Source organism: Rhopilema esculentum, chromosome 10, assembly GCF_057945365.1.
Source record: "Rhopilema esculentum isolate cy_ngs chromosome 10, ASM5794536v1, whole genome shotgun sequence".
Classification (NCBI taxonomy): domain Eukaryota; kingdom Metazoa; phylum Cnidaria; class Scyphozoa; order Rhizostomeae; family Rhizostomatidae; genus Rhopilema; species Rhopilema esculentum.
This window is the reverse complement of record NC_142824.1, coordinates 13,555,820-13,570,584: the sequence shown is the minus strand read 5'-3', so window position 1 is coordinate 13,570,584 and position 14,765 is coordinate 13,555,820. Positions and strand designations below refer to the sequence as shown.

The 14,765-nt window shown below is 35.0% G+C and overlaps 2 protein-coding genes across 3 annotated transcripts in view; one reads left to right on the top strand and one right to left on the bottom strand.

The window, feature by feature from the left end:
- LOC135693243 (poly(A) polymerase type 3) overlaps window positions 1-7,125 on the top strand; it is a 28,252-nt gene extending 21,127 nt beyond the window's left edge. The window contains exons 16-25 of the mRNA XM_065211661.2: window positions 64-113; window positions 477-530; window positions 819-888; window positions 1,140-1,209; window positions 1,627-1,738; window positions 2,602-2,651; window positions 3,753-3,860; window positions 4,664-4,702; window positions 5,111-5,206; window positions 6,631-7,125. Of these exons, the coding sequence (XP_065067733.1) occupies window positions 64-113; window positions 477-530; window positions 819-888; window positions 1,140-1,209; window positions 1,627-1,738; window positions 2,602-2,651; window positions 3,753-3,860; window positions 4,664-4,702; window positions 5,111-5,206 (649 nt within the window). The 3' untranslated portion in view covers window positions 6,631-7,125. The remainder of the gene's footprint in view (window positions 1-63; window positions 114-476; window positions 531-818; window positions 889-1,139; window positions 1,210-1,626; window positions 1,739-2,601; window positions 2,652-3,752; window positions 3,861-4,663; window positions 4,703-5,110; window positions 5,207-6,630) is intronic.
- A 1,267-nt stretch (window positions 7,126-8,392) lies between these two features.
- The window catches only part of LOC135693228 (ubiquitin carboxyl-terminal hydrolase 34), a 65,444-nt gene continuing 59,071 nt past the window's right edge, over window positions 8,393-14,765 (bottom strand). For both annotated transcript variants that reach the window (XM_089110978.1, XM_089110979.1), the window contains exons 67-68: window positions 9,996-14,208; window positions 8,393-9,438 (exon numbers count right to left, since the gene is read on the bottom strand). In XM_089110978.1, the coding sequence (XP_088967104.1) occupies window positions 13,688-14,208 (521 nt within the window). In that variant the 3' untranslated portion in view covers window positions 8,393-9,438; window positions 9,996-13,687. The remainder of the gene's footprint in view (window positions 9,439-9,995; window positions 14,209-14,765) is intronic.

The following is a 14,765-nucleotide window of genomic DNA, read 5'->3' as shown; positions in this document are numbered from 1 at the left end:
GCAATGATGCTTGGCTTCTTTGTAATAGTTTTGTTTCATTGAAGCATCATTATCTTTTTCCAGAAAACCGAATGTTCGCCGATGGTTTATTGGACTCGAGTTTCGAAAAGTTGGTAAGTTAGGCATTATTATTTATATATAAGTTTAGGAAGTTTTTTAATTGCTCCAACAGATTTTCATCGAAACTAAGCCATTTATTGCAAAGAAAATGCATGTCTAAAGTCACAAATTGTAATTTTGTCTTTTTGGGCAATCAGTTTTGGTTTGTTGATGATATCAAAATTCTTTTTTCTTTCATGGTTCCAACATTCTATATTCTTATGCTCTTTCTTAGTCAAAAACTACATTATTTCTGTTTTCCGCTTCAAGCCAATTTATCTATGGATCTTTGTCATACGTTTTTTATATTGCATTTTGTTTGTTTGTTTATTTTAATCGGTTCTTCTGTTTTTAATCCCAACCTCCTTCTTTTGTAGATCAAACAATCAACGTTGATCTAACTCCAGAAATTCACTATTTTAGAAACACAGGTAATATATTATCCGAGATTATTCTCGCTTTTTCCTTCTGACGATTGAGCTTGTATTCTTTCAGACATTTATTCCATCCCCTGTTATTGACTAAAAGTTTTCGAATCATGGTGAGCTGGCCTGAATTTCCTCACCCTAATAATATTTATAATTTTAATTGAAATAACTTTCGTGAATGAATTGCTTCTTTCATTTTCCTGTTTACATTTTCTCTTCCTCCCTTTTACCATTTTTGTTTTTACCTTTTCCTTTATAAAAACTTTTCCAACTCATTATCTGTTCTTCCAGTTGAAAAACAGGCCTTGCAAAGTGCAATATACAAAGAGGGCATGCGCATAGAAGCAAAGCACGTCAAAAAGTTAGTTTCCAGTCTTTTTCTCATTGCATACGTCACTAACATATTGCGAGTTATCTAATAGATTTTATCTTTTTTATCTACTAGCCCTAAATTCTATATTGTTTGTCATACATTCTTTTCCTTGAAAATATTTAAAGGTAAATTCCTTGAAAATATTTAAAGGTAGGTGAACTGCAAATATAAATTCATGGTTTTTCAATCTTGTTTCCATAATTTCTTAACTCTGTTTTGAAAATTTCTTTCTTTTTCAGAAAGCAACTTCATCAATTTCTCCCAAACTCGGTTTTAAGAATTAAAAAGAAAAGCTCGACTACTAGTCAAGTAAGAATAAACTGTTTTATATCAATACCTGCAAACTGGTATCAACTGGCACTTTCTTCATACAATTTTTTTTCCATTATCCTAAAAATATCAAGCGGAAAGCAAATTGCAATATTTCACGATTTGGCCTGGTCATACTTCTTACAATCATTCTAATCTAGATATCAATGTTTCAGAAAATCGAAAAATTTCATTTTTAGGAGTTTTTCATCGTGTGCTTTCTCCACGTTTGGTCAAAAAAACGTCGAAAAATCGATATTTATGACGTCATTATTACGCGACTCTATATCACTCTCATAGTCATCATCATCATCATCATCATCATCATCATCATTATCACCATCATCATCACATTTCGCGTTCAACCGCGCGTCTTTTTATCCATTATCTCTACGTACGTGTATTCTCCAACCATAGGCTGGCACTTTGAAAAGACAAGCTTCGGATGCTTCATTGAAACCGCTGGACGACAGCTCGTGTGATGTTGAAGAAGCTGCCCCAGATAGTCACAAGTCTGATCAAACTTTAGGTACCACATGCTGTAAAACGTTAATATTTTCTTTCTCGTTCTCCGTGATAGGTCTTGTTTTAAATTTACATTGTTCAGCTTTAATGCTTCCTTCACCATACTCTAGTGTCTCTGATAGAAGGGGGGAGGTAATAGAAGGGGGTGTTCATTCCGGCCAATTTTTAAATAGAAGAGGGTGCTAATAGAAGGGGGGTGTTCATGTAGACCAGTTTTCAATAGAAGTGGGTGCTAATACAAGGGGATGTTCATGTTTGCCAGTTTTCAATAAAAGGGGGTTGCTAATAGAAGGGGGTGTTCATTCCGGCCAATTTTTAAATAGAAGAGGGTGCTAATAGAAGGGGGTGCTAATAGAAGGGGGTGTTCATGTAGACCAGTTTTCAATAGAAGTGGGTGCTAATAGAAGAGGGTATTCAGGTTGGCCAGTTTTCAATAAAATGTCAGCAAGCTTCAATAGCAAATGGGAGCTAATAGAAGGAGTGCATGTTGCTAAATCTTTCTATTAAAAGGCAGTGGAATTAGTAGGATAGTGACACTGGCTACTTGATAATGGATAGATGATTAGAGATCAAGATAGACAAACATAACAAGGGAAATTTTGACTATTAAAAAATAACTACATAACATAACAAGGGGAATTATTGACAAGTGAAAATTGCGTGTCCTGGTCATGACAGGTTTGTAAAATTTAATAGAAGAGGGTGCTAATAAGCGACGGGGGGAGGGCAAATTCTTCTGAAATTAATACACGAGGGTCCCGTCTATTAGAGACACATGTTAACATTTTCAAATTTCTGATTGGTTTGATTCTTAAAAATATTCTTGTTCATTTTATTGTGTTGAGTCACATTTGTTTATACTTCTAGAAACCGACAATGGTTCTTTAGAGGAAAATAGAAGCTCAGTAGATAGCGGGGTAATTTTTAATTTGTTCATCGTCTTTTTGCATCAGCATCTGCTCTCTGTAGTTTCCTGCAATCGCATCTATTCTCAAACTGTTTTCTAGTTCTGTTTAAATTACAACTAGGCCTCCATATTTTGCACTTTTTCAGTTTGATTTTTGCAGCCTACTTGCTACCTTTAGAGTAAGCGAAGCAAAACTCACAGATTCGAGTAACTTCGTAGCACTTTTTTCTGAAGCTTTCAGCCAGTCATTAACACTTTTGAAGGCAACTTTTGAACACTTAACTTTTGAACGCAACTTTTTAACGCTACATGGTTTGGTTTTATCTCAGCAGCCAAGTAAATGTAGCTTGAGGAGGTTTTTCAGTCTTTTTGCAATCTTTGTTCTAGTGCTGTTAATTCTTCTAGGACAACTAGATTTTCCAATCGAAATCCAAAATTTATTTAGATTTTATTTTCTAATGCCACTAATACTTGAAGTGATAGATTGGCGTAATGGTGAATTCGTGCGGTGCAGTTGCAGAATTCCTTCCGCAGCCGGAAGCCCACGCTCACGCAAAAGTGTAAAATATACACCTTCCCATTAATTAAAAGAATAACTGTTTATTTGGTGTCTGCAATTAAGATGCCTCTACCTTAATAATCAAAACGATTCTTACCTTATAAGACCGAACTTAGAGATTTCCAACTCCAACCAAAATGTTCCATAGAATTTGCTGGCACTGTATAATGTAATGTTTATCTTAAAAATTTCCAGTTTGTGTTGTTCACTGCTTAAAATGGAAAAACATTTCCATTCTTTCCTTTTTATTCTTGTTCTTTCGTCAAATTTTGTTCTTCCGTCGATTTTTTTGAAAATTCAAACTTTTAGGTACGAGACAGTAAACGGTTGTCCAAAGAGTTTCAATATTTCTTCTCTAGATGAAAATTCAAAATGCAACAGCTGTTAAAATGACGCAAATATGTTTAAATTTTCAAACAAATCCACACTAAGCATAGCATTTTAAATGCAAAAAGAGAAAAGCCACCCTTAAGTCTCCATGCAACTTCTAACGAGATAGTGGGTTTTGTAATGGTATGACTGTGCATCTGTTAAATTGAATCATCTTTCTAGATTTCTATTGATGCGTCACAACAAGTTGGTGTTAAAAAACGCGGTATTAAACGACCCAGTTCACCGTTGGATGAAGACGCAAGTCCGATTAAAAAGATCCGAGAACAGGTAATATTCTTTAATATTCACGATTTGTCGCCGGATACCAAGCGTTTATAGTGATTTATTCACGAGTCATTAGCTTTTGCTCAAAAATTATGATAATATCAGATAAAATTAAACGTAAAGTTTCGGCCGAAATACTCAACTTCCTTCCACTCAATTAATAAATTAATTCATTTATTGAACTTTCTCTGGGCCATAAATTTCTACATTTCTACACAATATTCGTGTCAACGAACTGAGACACATTCCATACCTCGATTTGATAGAAGGGGAGGCTGTGCTGTAGGCAGCCTCTAGAAGCCAGACCCAAGACCATACTCATGCTAACACCTCATTGTGTTAAAGATTCTTTTTTCTGTATTTGGAATCATTCTGTCTATTCACTGATTCTCAAAGGCTGATAGAAATTGCTCACACACGTAAAATCAAAAGCATATCAAAGGCAACTTCATTTTGACCATATGCTGGCTCATGAAGAGTGGGTTGAGCCCAAATATCTCTGAATTTTAACAAGGGGGGCGGGGGGCTAAGCCCTCGAGCCCACCCTAACAGCATAAACTGTAAGTTATAATATGTCCTGTTAATCCTAATCTGCATATCTATTTCCGATCTCAAAATGAGCAATATTCCACATCATGAACTTTTACAGATTTCATTACCTGCTACTTCTACATTTATCTTCTGTTGATTTCCCTAATTATGGAAATTTTTTTTGATCTATATCACGAGCACGTGTAATGCGCACTGTATTTCATTTATGTTATAAGCAACTACCATTTTAAGTAACTATTGCCTTTCCAATATAGGCAGACAGCGGCAATTATAACAGCCAAGATGCGTTTGAGGTAAGAGTTTCTTCATTATTTCATCTGTGATTTCAAGAAGATTTCAAGTTAACCTCTTCACACACAAATATTTACTGTATTGCCAGGACATTTTACATTGGCTCTCTATCAAATTATTATCTTCAATGTAGCTTTCTCAAGGACTTTAAAGATATACTGTGAAAACCCATGGGGGCTCATTTCATCCTTGCGTTTAAACACGATGTTCAAAAGAATGGAGGTTTAAAGTTTCTGCCTTAATGGAAAGATTCAGAAACCTTTCAAGATATCAAAACTTAATTAACAAGTTTTGATTTATGTAAGTATGGCCGTAACTTTAATCTATGTAGCATCTGCTGTTAACTTTGACATAGAAACGACCTTCTTTTAAAATGATAATGCTAATGTTCTTTTGCATCGTGATTTTAGGACAGAGTTGGGGATTTGCTAGATAACCAATCGCAAGATTCTTCAACAGAAAGCCACGTTGCTAAGAATTCAATCAAGCTGACCCTGAAGGAATAGGTTTGCTAATTTCTTTCCCCTTTCTGTTGAAACACTTTTTACAATTGTGACCCAATGCTCTATGAAGATCTCACTACGTATGACGTCACTTTGTTGGAAACTTTTACTTGCTGGTTGCAACTTACCAGAATGCATATTACCATGCCTTAAAACAATTCATATTACTGAACAAGTCGCAAAGTTTTCCAGAATACCTTTCATCTTGGTTCTTACAGCTACAGGTGCTGTCTCGCAGAACATCCCGCGTAACTAAACGCCTTCTGTAGTAAAGCTGACAGAGCTGGCCCCAATTAGAAAACCTATATCAAACAGCTCCATAACTATGTCCTATATCAAATATTTCGAATTTTGTTTTATTAAAGAAAATGAATTAGAAAGACTCTTTCTTCATTCGTATCGCGAATTTGGAAGAAGAGCCAGAAAAATTAGAGGCAGTCTGTTCCCCCCGTGATTAGTTGATTCCTACTTGAAAGCCTCACCTTAGAAGAGGGTCTTCCTCTGCCATCACAAGACAAAAAGATGCTTAATCTTGTTATCATCGAAGATGGCATAGACTTTTGGCGCCAAAACAAAATTCACAGTAACTCGCTCAGGGAGAGTACGGTGGTTGTGGTTCTTTATTCTGATTGGTTGTTTGTGCATTTAACAAACGATGCATTAATATCGTGGCCATGAAAAAAGATTGTGAGATTAGAACAGACTCTATTAACCTCTATAAAGAGTTTTGTAGAAGTGGCACAAACAATATAGGAGCAGCAGAGTTCTGTAAGAATAGCAAGGCCATTTAGGAATCATTATTTTATTATGAGATATCTAATTTCATTGAAATTCATTTTCTTTCTTGGCTTAGACTGAAACTCGATGCCCAGTTTTGATATCAGTCGACCTTCTTTCCCCTTTGATAAACAGGTCCTGTTTGCAAAATTTATCGAAGCACTGGAATTGAGATTGAAAATGTACATTTTCTGGCTTCTCTACCATGATTACAAAAGCGAGACACAGTCTATTTGAGGCTATGATAAAGCTGTTTTTCCAAATGATGCCTTATTAGCAATAGCTCCACGGCCCAGCAATGATTATAATGTGACATCTGAAAGAGATTATTTAGGCCTGAGAACTTAGGGAATCTACGTCAGACTGCTCTGTTTTTGTTGCGTTCCTGGCTTTTGTATTTATTTGGTTATTGATATTTTCTTGGAATTAAATCGAAGTTTCCCAATGATCCCGTTAATTGTGAAATTTGGAGTAGCAAGTTAGAACGGTCCTGTTATACAGTGTGGGTAGCTCTTCCAACATGGCATGGAGCATTTTCATACTAAGCTAGCAGTATTCTATATTAGTATGATTATTTAACAACAAGTCTGAGTTATTTACATCCAACATTTAATGCTGGTTTATTCTATACCTTTTTTATAATCTTGTAGATGTACGGGAAAAGCATTATCAGAAATGTGCATAAGCCGAGTCTTCTTACTGGTTGGAACTGGCAGATTGTGAATTAGAGCATGGGAAGTTCAAGCCAGCTTTCAAATGAAGTTCATTACAACTACAGTCGTTACCCAGTTTCATTGTTCATATTCACTGCCCTATCTGCCATTGAGGAGCATTCTAATTTACCATAGCTCCGAGCTACTATTAAAAGGAGCCTTTCCAGTTTTTTTCCGTGTCTGCAAGAGAAGGTTTAGTTTGAATCGTTTTAGTGTAGTTCTTCTTTTAGTCACAAATACAGATATTTTGATCCAAATCTCTTTCCAATGTATTTTTCGTGAACCCTACTCTATTCTGATATTATAGGAAACAGATAAACTGCTTCGTAAAAAATCTGTATTTTTGTTGGTTATATTATTTATTCCTTAAGTATCATCTTCGTTACTTGTAAACTTCAGTCTCTTACCGAAGACATGATACAGATGATCAGATCACAATCGTCTTTCTTCCATTCTCTTCTTCTTAGAAATAATTTTGTTAACAGATGCTGTTGTTTTTATAAATTCTCAGAAATTAAGTTGTAATGATATAACAAATTATGTTTTGCAAGACTGACAGGGGCCTTATTGTGAAGGAATGTAAAAAAATTAGAAAAAAAAGAGAAAAGTTAGGAAAATAACAACAAATTATATATTGTCTTGAATAGCCAGCACATCAAGCAAAATTTTTAGACAAGTTTTTCCCTTGCTTTATGTAATTTCTTAATGAGTTAGAAGAAGTCCCAGCTAACACAATTTGGATCTCATTATTGGATTTTCCTCTTATTCAAACTAGGCTTGTCCTTTTAGAGGTGTAAAATGATAAATCATGAAAGCTGTCTAAATTATTGTCTGCAATGTAGTTTTGGTTTAATTTAACTGTAGTTTGTATCTGATAAAGACAAATATTGTTGCTTGGTTGAAAACAGTACAGTTACTGAGCTATTAATGATCTAAAGCAAAGATTAATAGACATGTTTCATGATAGGGAGTTTTGAGTTGTTTTGAATCATGATCAGTTTGTTGTTTTGTATTCCTGAATCAGTTTCAAAAACATGCATTTCTGGCTTTATTGATTGCAAGTTTAACATGGCAAGCAATTCCTTTGCCAGTTAAAGAGAGCTTTCTCTATTTTGTTTGCTACAAAAGTAAAAGATTTGTCAACTTTGCTATAATTTGCTTTTCATATAGTCACACTGCGTGTTCAAAACGCAAGGTAAAATTCTCAGATTTGATTAGGCACATGCAAAGGAAGCAGCCAAATTTTTTTAAAGTTCTGAGTGGGAAGTGCCGAAAATGACTAAAAGAGGCCGCCTGTGGTGCCTGATTACCAATCAAAAATTCTAATTTCATGCAAATTGAAGTTTCGAGAGCTATCCATCATGGAAACATAAGTTGAGTGAACCTTTGTGAAATGTGCAAAACTTCTGATTAGCTAGAGACTACAAAGGCAACAAAAAGCTTGTATTTGTGGGCCAAAAATATTTGCAATATGTCAATGAGCTGTTAAAAACTATTTAAACATATTGTAAAATATGCAACTGATTGTAATCAGCATTTTGAAAATAACCAGCAGATTATGTAAGTTTGAAATATATATAGAAAATTTTCTGCTAGTAAAAAATAAAATACTAGATTTGTGGGTGGAATGTTATTATATTGTTGAGGTTGTCAAATTCTTTGAGAGAAGAAAATTTCAAAAAAAATTGTAGACAGCACAGGCATCAACAGACGAAAGATAAGACAAAAAACAGTTATTGAAAAATTAGGCAAAAAAATATCAAGGAAATAATTTCTCATGTTTTGAACTGCAAAATATCATGGATAGTAAGCTTTGCTAAAAGAATTAAATTGATAAACCAAAAATATTTTAGATTTAGGTTTAGCCTGTTTTTTGTGAAAAATAATACATAAATTGATATTATAATCATCAGTTTGAGCATAGAATCAAAACATTATCAATATTCACAGAGATTGAAACCAATTCATTTGATAAAATTTTCAAGGGCAAATGTCTGCAAAGTTTTACCATTAATTTAAATCACATATTTATAGGTACAGATCATCACAAATTACATAACACTGCTAGAGACAATTCACCAAAAAACCAAAATTGGAAATCTATTAAGCTATCATTGGCTGTAATTAACATAATATCTGGTCTACTTTGACATTGTTTAACTTTAGAAATAGATAGAAACCTGTCTGCTATTTAAGATATAAATTTTAGTGGTAGAGTTTCTCTTATTGCAAGTTAGGCTGGCAGTTACTTGAAAAATGTTAACATAAGACTCAACTGGAGGATAGTCCACACATATCACAATTTAATTTGCAAACAAAATGTGCAAGCTACAATTTCTGGATTACAGATTGCAAATAACTTAATAACGTAACAAGCAAAATACACATCTCAAAGAAATCACCCTCTTTGACTTAGTTTCTATTTTTCAACTTCAATACCATCCTCATCACACTTGCCCAGCTTCACCAAGAAGACCCAGTATATGTTTTTGTCTCATAACCTTTACTGCAAATCCTTCATGCCAGCCACACATTGAATAAAGCTGCTGGGTTAAAATTGAGGCAGGCAAAGAATGAAACAGACAACATACTATTATTTCCTCATTTTCTTTCATTGTCAAGTGTTTTGAGCTTCCATATAGGATCTTCGGATGCTATGTTTTTCTGTATAACTTGCAAAAGTTGTTTATTTTGTTCTTCTGTCTTGTTTAATCTCCTTTGGTCCTTCAAATCATCAGACATTCTCTAAAGATAGAAAAAAAGGTTTTTTTCAGTTTAATGATATGTTTCAATGAAAATGTGTCTCTCTTTGCTATCAAGACGCTCAACATTTCATTTATGCAATACTATAAAGTAAACATTCTTCACAAACAGCTTTGTATAAGAAACAAAGTACAACTGGCTTCTAAGACATTTTATAAAACCTCAGTAGAGGGATTTATAACAATTTTCTGCTCCTGCTAAAATTTGATATAGATACTAGATACATTATTTCATAAAAGACAATTTTCACATCATAATAAGTTTCAGAAAACGAATTAATGTTATCATATTTCTTGAAGTAAGCAGATAATATTGCAATTTGTTATTTTTTTGACATCTGACATCATATCTTCATTCTAATGACCCCAATTTTAAGCTTTTAAAGAAGGAATAACAAACTCCTATAAACATCAAAATATATTATCACTGAGAGTTTTCCCAGTTTCTTTGTACAAAGATAGTACTACAATCGTAGAAACGTTTTAAAGGTTTTAAATCCTAATAAAGGCAAGTTCTTCGTTCGTTGTGATTCGACTTACCTCCAATAACTTTTCTTTATCTGGAACTGTTAGCTTCATCAGCAAATACCCCAATCCCATCAATCCACCAAATGCACCCAAAGCATAAACTCGCCTAACATTTTGTGACATGTCTTGACTTTATTTCTGCAAAGAGAATAAGTTTTATAACACTGCCTCTTTTTCAAAAAGCAACAACAACAAAAACATAGCGAAATGCATGGCAAGATGGCTGCCTATTTCAGTCGCAGCGGCAAAAATATATTTGAAAAGTAGAATTGCATTTCAAGATAATGATATAAGAGAATTGCACCGTAGACATCGCCTAGTGACCCATTATTCAAATCTACAAATAGCTTTCGCGGCGATTATTTCTTTGTCTCGAGTATTTCTAGTAGGCCATGCTAACATAAATGCGGACATGGAATGATACAGAAAGTTATCTACTTGATTGATGCAAATAATAGATAAATAATAGAAATGTGCCTAAATAAATTAGTAAATAGATCGAATGAGATCAAGCTTAAAATAAACATTTGTTGTTCTCTTTTTATTACATGCTCTGTTTTTAAAAATAATAAAAGAGGCGATCAAAAAACTTTTATCTCTGAAAAAGTGGAGAGGGGGCTACTGGAGAGGGGGTACTGGAGAGGGGGTACTGGAGAGCGGGGGTACTGGAGAGGGGGAGGTTTCAGCCGTTCCTGTACACCAGCAAAGTTTGTGTTGTGGCGAAAATTGTGAAATCGTTGCAAGATCGGCGTGTTAAAAATCTATTTTAAAATATTGGCTAAACATAAAGAATATAAATATACTCGTCTTGCAACAATAAAATGCCTATTGATAACAAAAGCTAATCGTTATGGGCTGGGTCGAGACAACAGGGTCGATGTTATATTTTCGGATGAATGTATTCCCGGCATTTTTCTTTACTCTGAAAAATTATTCCCGCCTCTCTGATAATCCCGCGAGTTTGATGAACGAAAGAAACCAATGAATATACAATGGCATTGGCGTTTTGAATGATTTTCAAGAATTGAATGTAGTCTCTTTCCATTTTCATTTGATGACAGCAACGACGAATAATGTTTCAGCCAATCTGCGTAGACAATTTTCTTCAACGCTCTTCGCAATTTACAAGCAAAGTTTCAGTGCGAAAATCCTGGTGAACATGTTAAAATTTTTAGCACGCTTTCAAAAAACACCTTTAAAAATCAATCCTGCCTCTCTGATAATTCTGCATTCTTAATTACCCCGCATAAAATTAGAAGGTCTAATTAATAAACCCGCAGCGGGAATTCAAGAGAGAATACGGTATGAAAAATAATGCGTCGAAGCTTTTTTTTTTCCATAACAAACCAGTTGTCCTTTTCCATTAGACTGAGAAAGTGCATAGCACAGAGACGTTGCATTGGGGGTTGGGAATCGATATCGTTAAACAGAGAATGAAGGAGAAACTGTTTGATGGGATGGAAGAAATGCGACATTCAAAGAACCTAATAAGCGTTGGGGTCAAGATATTCCAATAGAGTTATAAAGTGTGACGTCACCAAAAACCTATTTTTAGCATTTCTGAATTTTAACCACATAACATAAAAGATTAGCATGAAATACTTAAAAATCTGCAAAATTAGTCAAATATGCTTAAAATCGGTTGAGGCTATGGGGTCCAAATTCAAAAATTCTGAAAATAGCTTTTTGTGACATTATCACATTAGAACTCTAAAGGAGGTCATGATTTCATATTAATAAAGAACTAGAATTTTCGTTGAATTTGAAATACGAAATATCTACGAACCGAACATACGGCTTTCATTTATCCTGTAAAAAGACACTTTTTAATTTATCCATTCAGTTAGGTTATTGTGGCATAGAATTTCCAACAGAGATTCACTACACTGTGCACAACGGACGTTCCAGCAACAAATACAGAGAAAACAGCAAACTAACACCACTAGAGTTTTTCAAGTACAGAAAACCAAAATAACTAAAATTATTCCACTTTATCGAAACGAAACTGCATTTGTTCAATATTCCTAATGGTAATAAAGACATTATTGGCATGTGCTAACGTCTATTAATATAAGAAATTCAAATATAATAGTTAATGCAGGACCTTTTTAAAAAAACAAATCAGTTTATTTCATAAAAAAAGTTTTCTTTTTTGCAGTTCAAATTTGGTGGGATGGGATCCGAGAATAGATCACCGAAAATAAAAGATGGATTACAGCAACGAGAGAGCGGCATGGGAAGTACACGCTTTTTTTATAAGGAACCTACATGTAGAAGGCCGAAATATTTAAAGAACTTATACTAGTAAAAACGAAATCCCTAAGATACTTTTCGATTTGAAAATTGTTCATAACTGCAAGCATCAAGAACTAAAAAGCTGGTTCCATTCATTTGCAGCCAATACTCACATTGATTGTTTGCTATTCGTGTGTCGAGTGCTTCATTGAGTAGTTTCTGCATATGCTGTCTCGCCCCTTTCTCTATTACGTGTAAGGGCTTATTTAGGCAAATAAATTAAGGAACTATTAAGGAACTTTTGGTACTACAATTTGATGATTTGAGGTCTACGAATAACGAACTTTTGGAACTAGGCCTTAAAGGTAGGTTCCTCATAAAAAAGCGTGTATAACAAGAAGTTATAAGGTTAAAACCCATCCAGACCCTCTTGATATTTCTGGCATGGCCTGTTACGTTTCAAAGTTAGATTTCACAGCACCGGTAGAAAACTAATAATTAGATAAAATACAAGGCGACCTAAGAAGTTATTCGTTATTTTGGTGGATATTCCATGGCCGATAGCTGTTGATGTCCAAGTTTCGCAATTCTTCTGTCAACAAAAGTAGCAGATTTCATAGAAAGGTTTAATGGTTATTTCTGAAATACTATATCGCCTGGAACTGCGAAATAGACAGGCGACATTGAATAGGTATCCTGACCCACTGAAGGAAATATAGAAGGTTTTGTTTCATAATATTTATCTAAGAAACGGTAACGTGTAAGAACTGAGATCTTGGAAGGGTGGTAGAAGAGACCTAATACTGAGAAAAATTGAAAACAAGACACATGTAGTTAGCATGTCTTCCAAACCTGTCTTTAATTCACGATACTAGCTTTGCGCGATTTTGGATTTTTTAATGAGCTTAAGTCATGGTTTAGTCTGATGGAACATAAAGTCATTCTCGTCACCATTTTGAAAACTCGACGTATAAACGGGGTAATGCTGGACTTTCTAGGCGGGGCTAAGTTTACAGCTGTCAAGGGGTTATTCAAAAATGATCGCATTTCATAACTATGAAGAGGACAATAGAGGATTTCTGATATTAGCAACTGAACAAGTCTGATAACAAATTCTACACATTTCTTGTTTCAAAACATAATTTCTTAAAAGTTCACTAGAACCAATTTGTTCTCTTTTTTGCTGTTTTCTAGTAGAGTTGAAACAGTTAAACAAAATCCATAACTTTCAAGGCAAGTAAGTTAGGTTTGAAAAGGAGTCAAGTCCACCTAGATGGGGCAGGGGCGAATTGCTCCAGGTCCCAAGCTGAGAGCGGCCCCAAATCGGCAAAACAAAATTCCTAACAACATCATTCAATCAACATCTTTCTTCTTGCTCTAGTCCCCAGAAAAACTCTCGGCAGGCCTAAAAGAAGTTGACAAGCATTTTTAAATATACTTAATTAAAAAATACCTAAATTGCATTGCCATTATTTGCTATCGTAATACCGCTGCAAGCTGCTTAAGAGTTCATTTGAACTTTTTCTTAACATATCAATAATTGTAGTTTGTACTGGTTGCTGAAGAGGTTTACTAAATTCTCCACTTTGGCGTCTGGAATCTCTGTCCATTTGCTCTGCCTTCTCACTATCAGATGAAGATAAAGATGAAATGCTGTCAGATGAATCTTCATTAAGGTTGTTGTCATCATCGGAACCCCCGTCTGTTTTGAATACAGTCGTATCTTCTCCTTTGGAGCTATTTTCACCTTCATTTTTATCACAATATTCCGCATCCCCAGCATTCTTTTGTTCGACAACTTCAACAGAATCTCCTCGCTTTTGTTTTTTTGTTGGCGGCTCCAAAATTGGTCCTTGCTTGCTCTCTTTAGTGTTACTGTCGCCCTGGTCTTTATTTTCGTCATGCACTGCCTCAACGCCTGGAGAAGAGCCTCCTTTCGAAGATCCGCTTGCCTCCGCATCTGATACCTCTTTGGCATCTTCCTCTGCATCTGATGGTTTGAAAAAAGACATTTGCAAGTCTGTTTTTAACGGAATACAGTGAAAAGTCAAAATAGCTCTGGTGGTGAGGTACATTTTAGCTTGAGTTAATTCAGATGATAAGCACGAACCTATTGCCGTACACGGTGGCAACGCCCAATTATTGCGACCCATACTACTAATTACCCACGCACGGTAACCGCTACTACCCTTTTATTCTTACTGCTCACTTGGCTAGCTCATCGTAGCCATCGGAGCGTATACTTATCTTCCTCGCAATTCGCAAGCATAGTCCAAGTCCCTTGCCCCACCGATCCCACCTCTACTTTCTTTGCTTTATAGTTTTTTGAGCTTCTACTTATTTGTTTTTCTCAGTAGACCTCGGTTTACTAATTGGTACAGGAGCAGGAAATTTGGCCATTTTGGTTCAATCGCCAATTGTAAATGCCCTTATATCGGCGATCAGGGTCCGACTGTTGAATTGGCCCCCCAAGTTGCTCCTAACAACTTATACACCTGAACAACTCACCTCCTGTACCCTAAATTAGTGACCTTTATTTCTATTTAA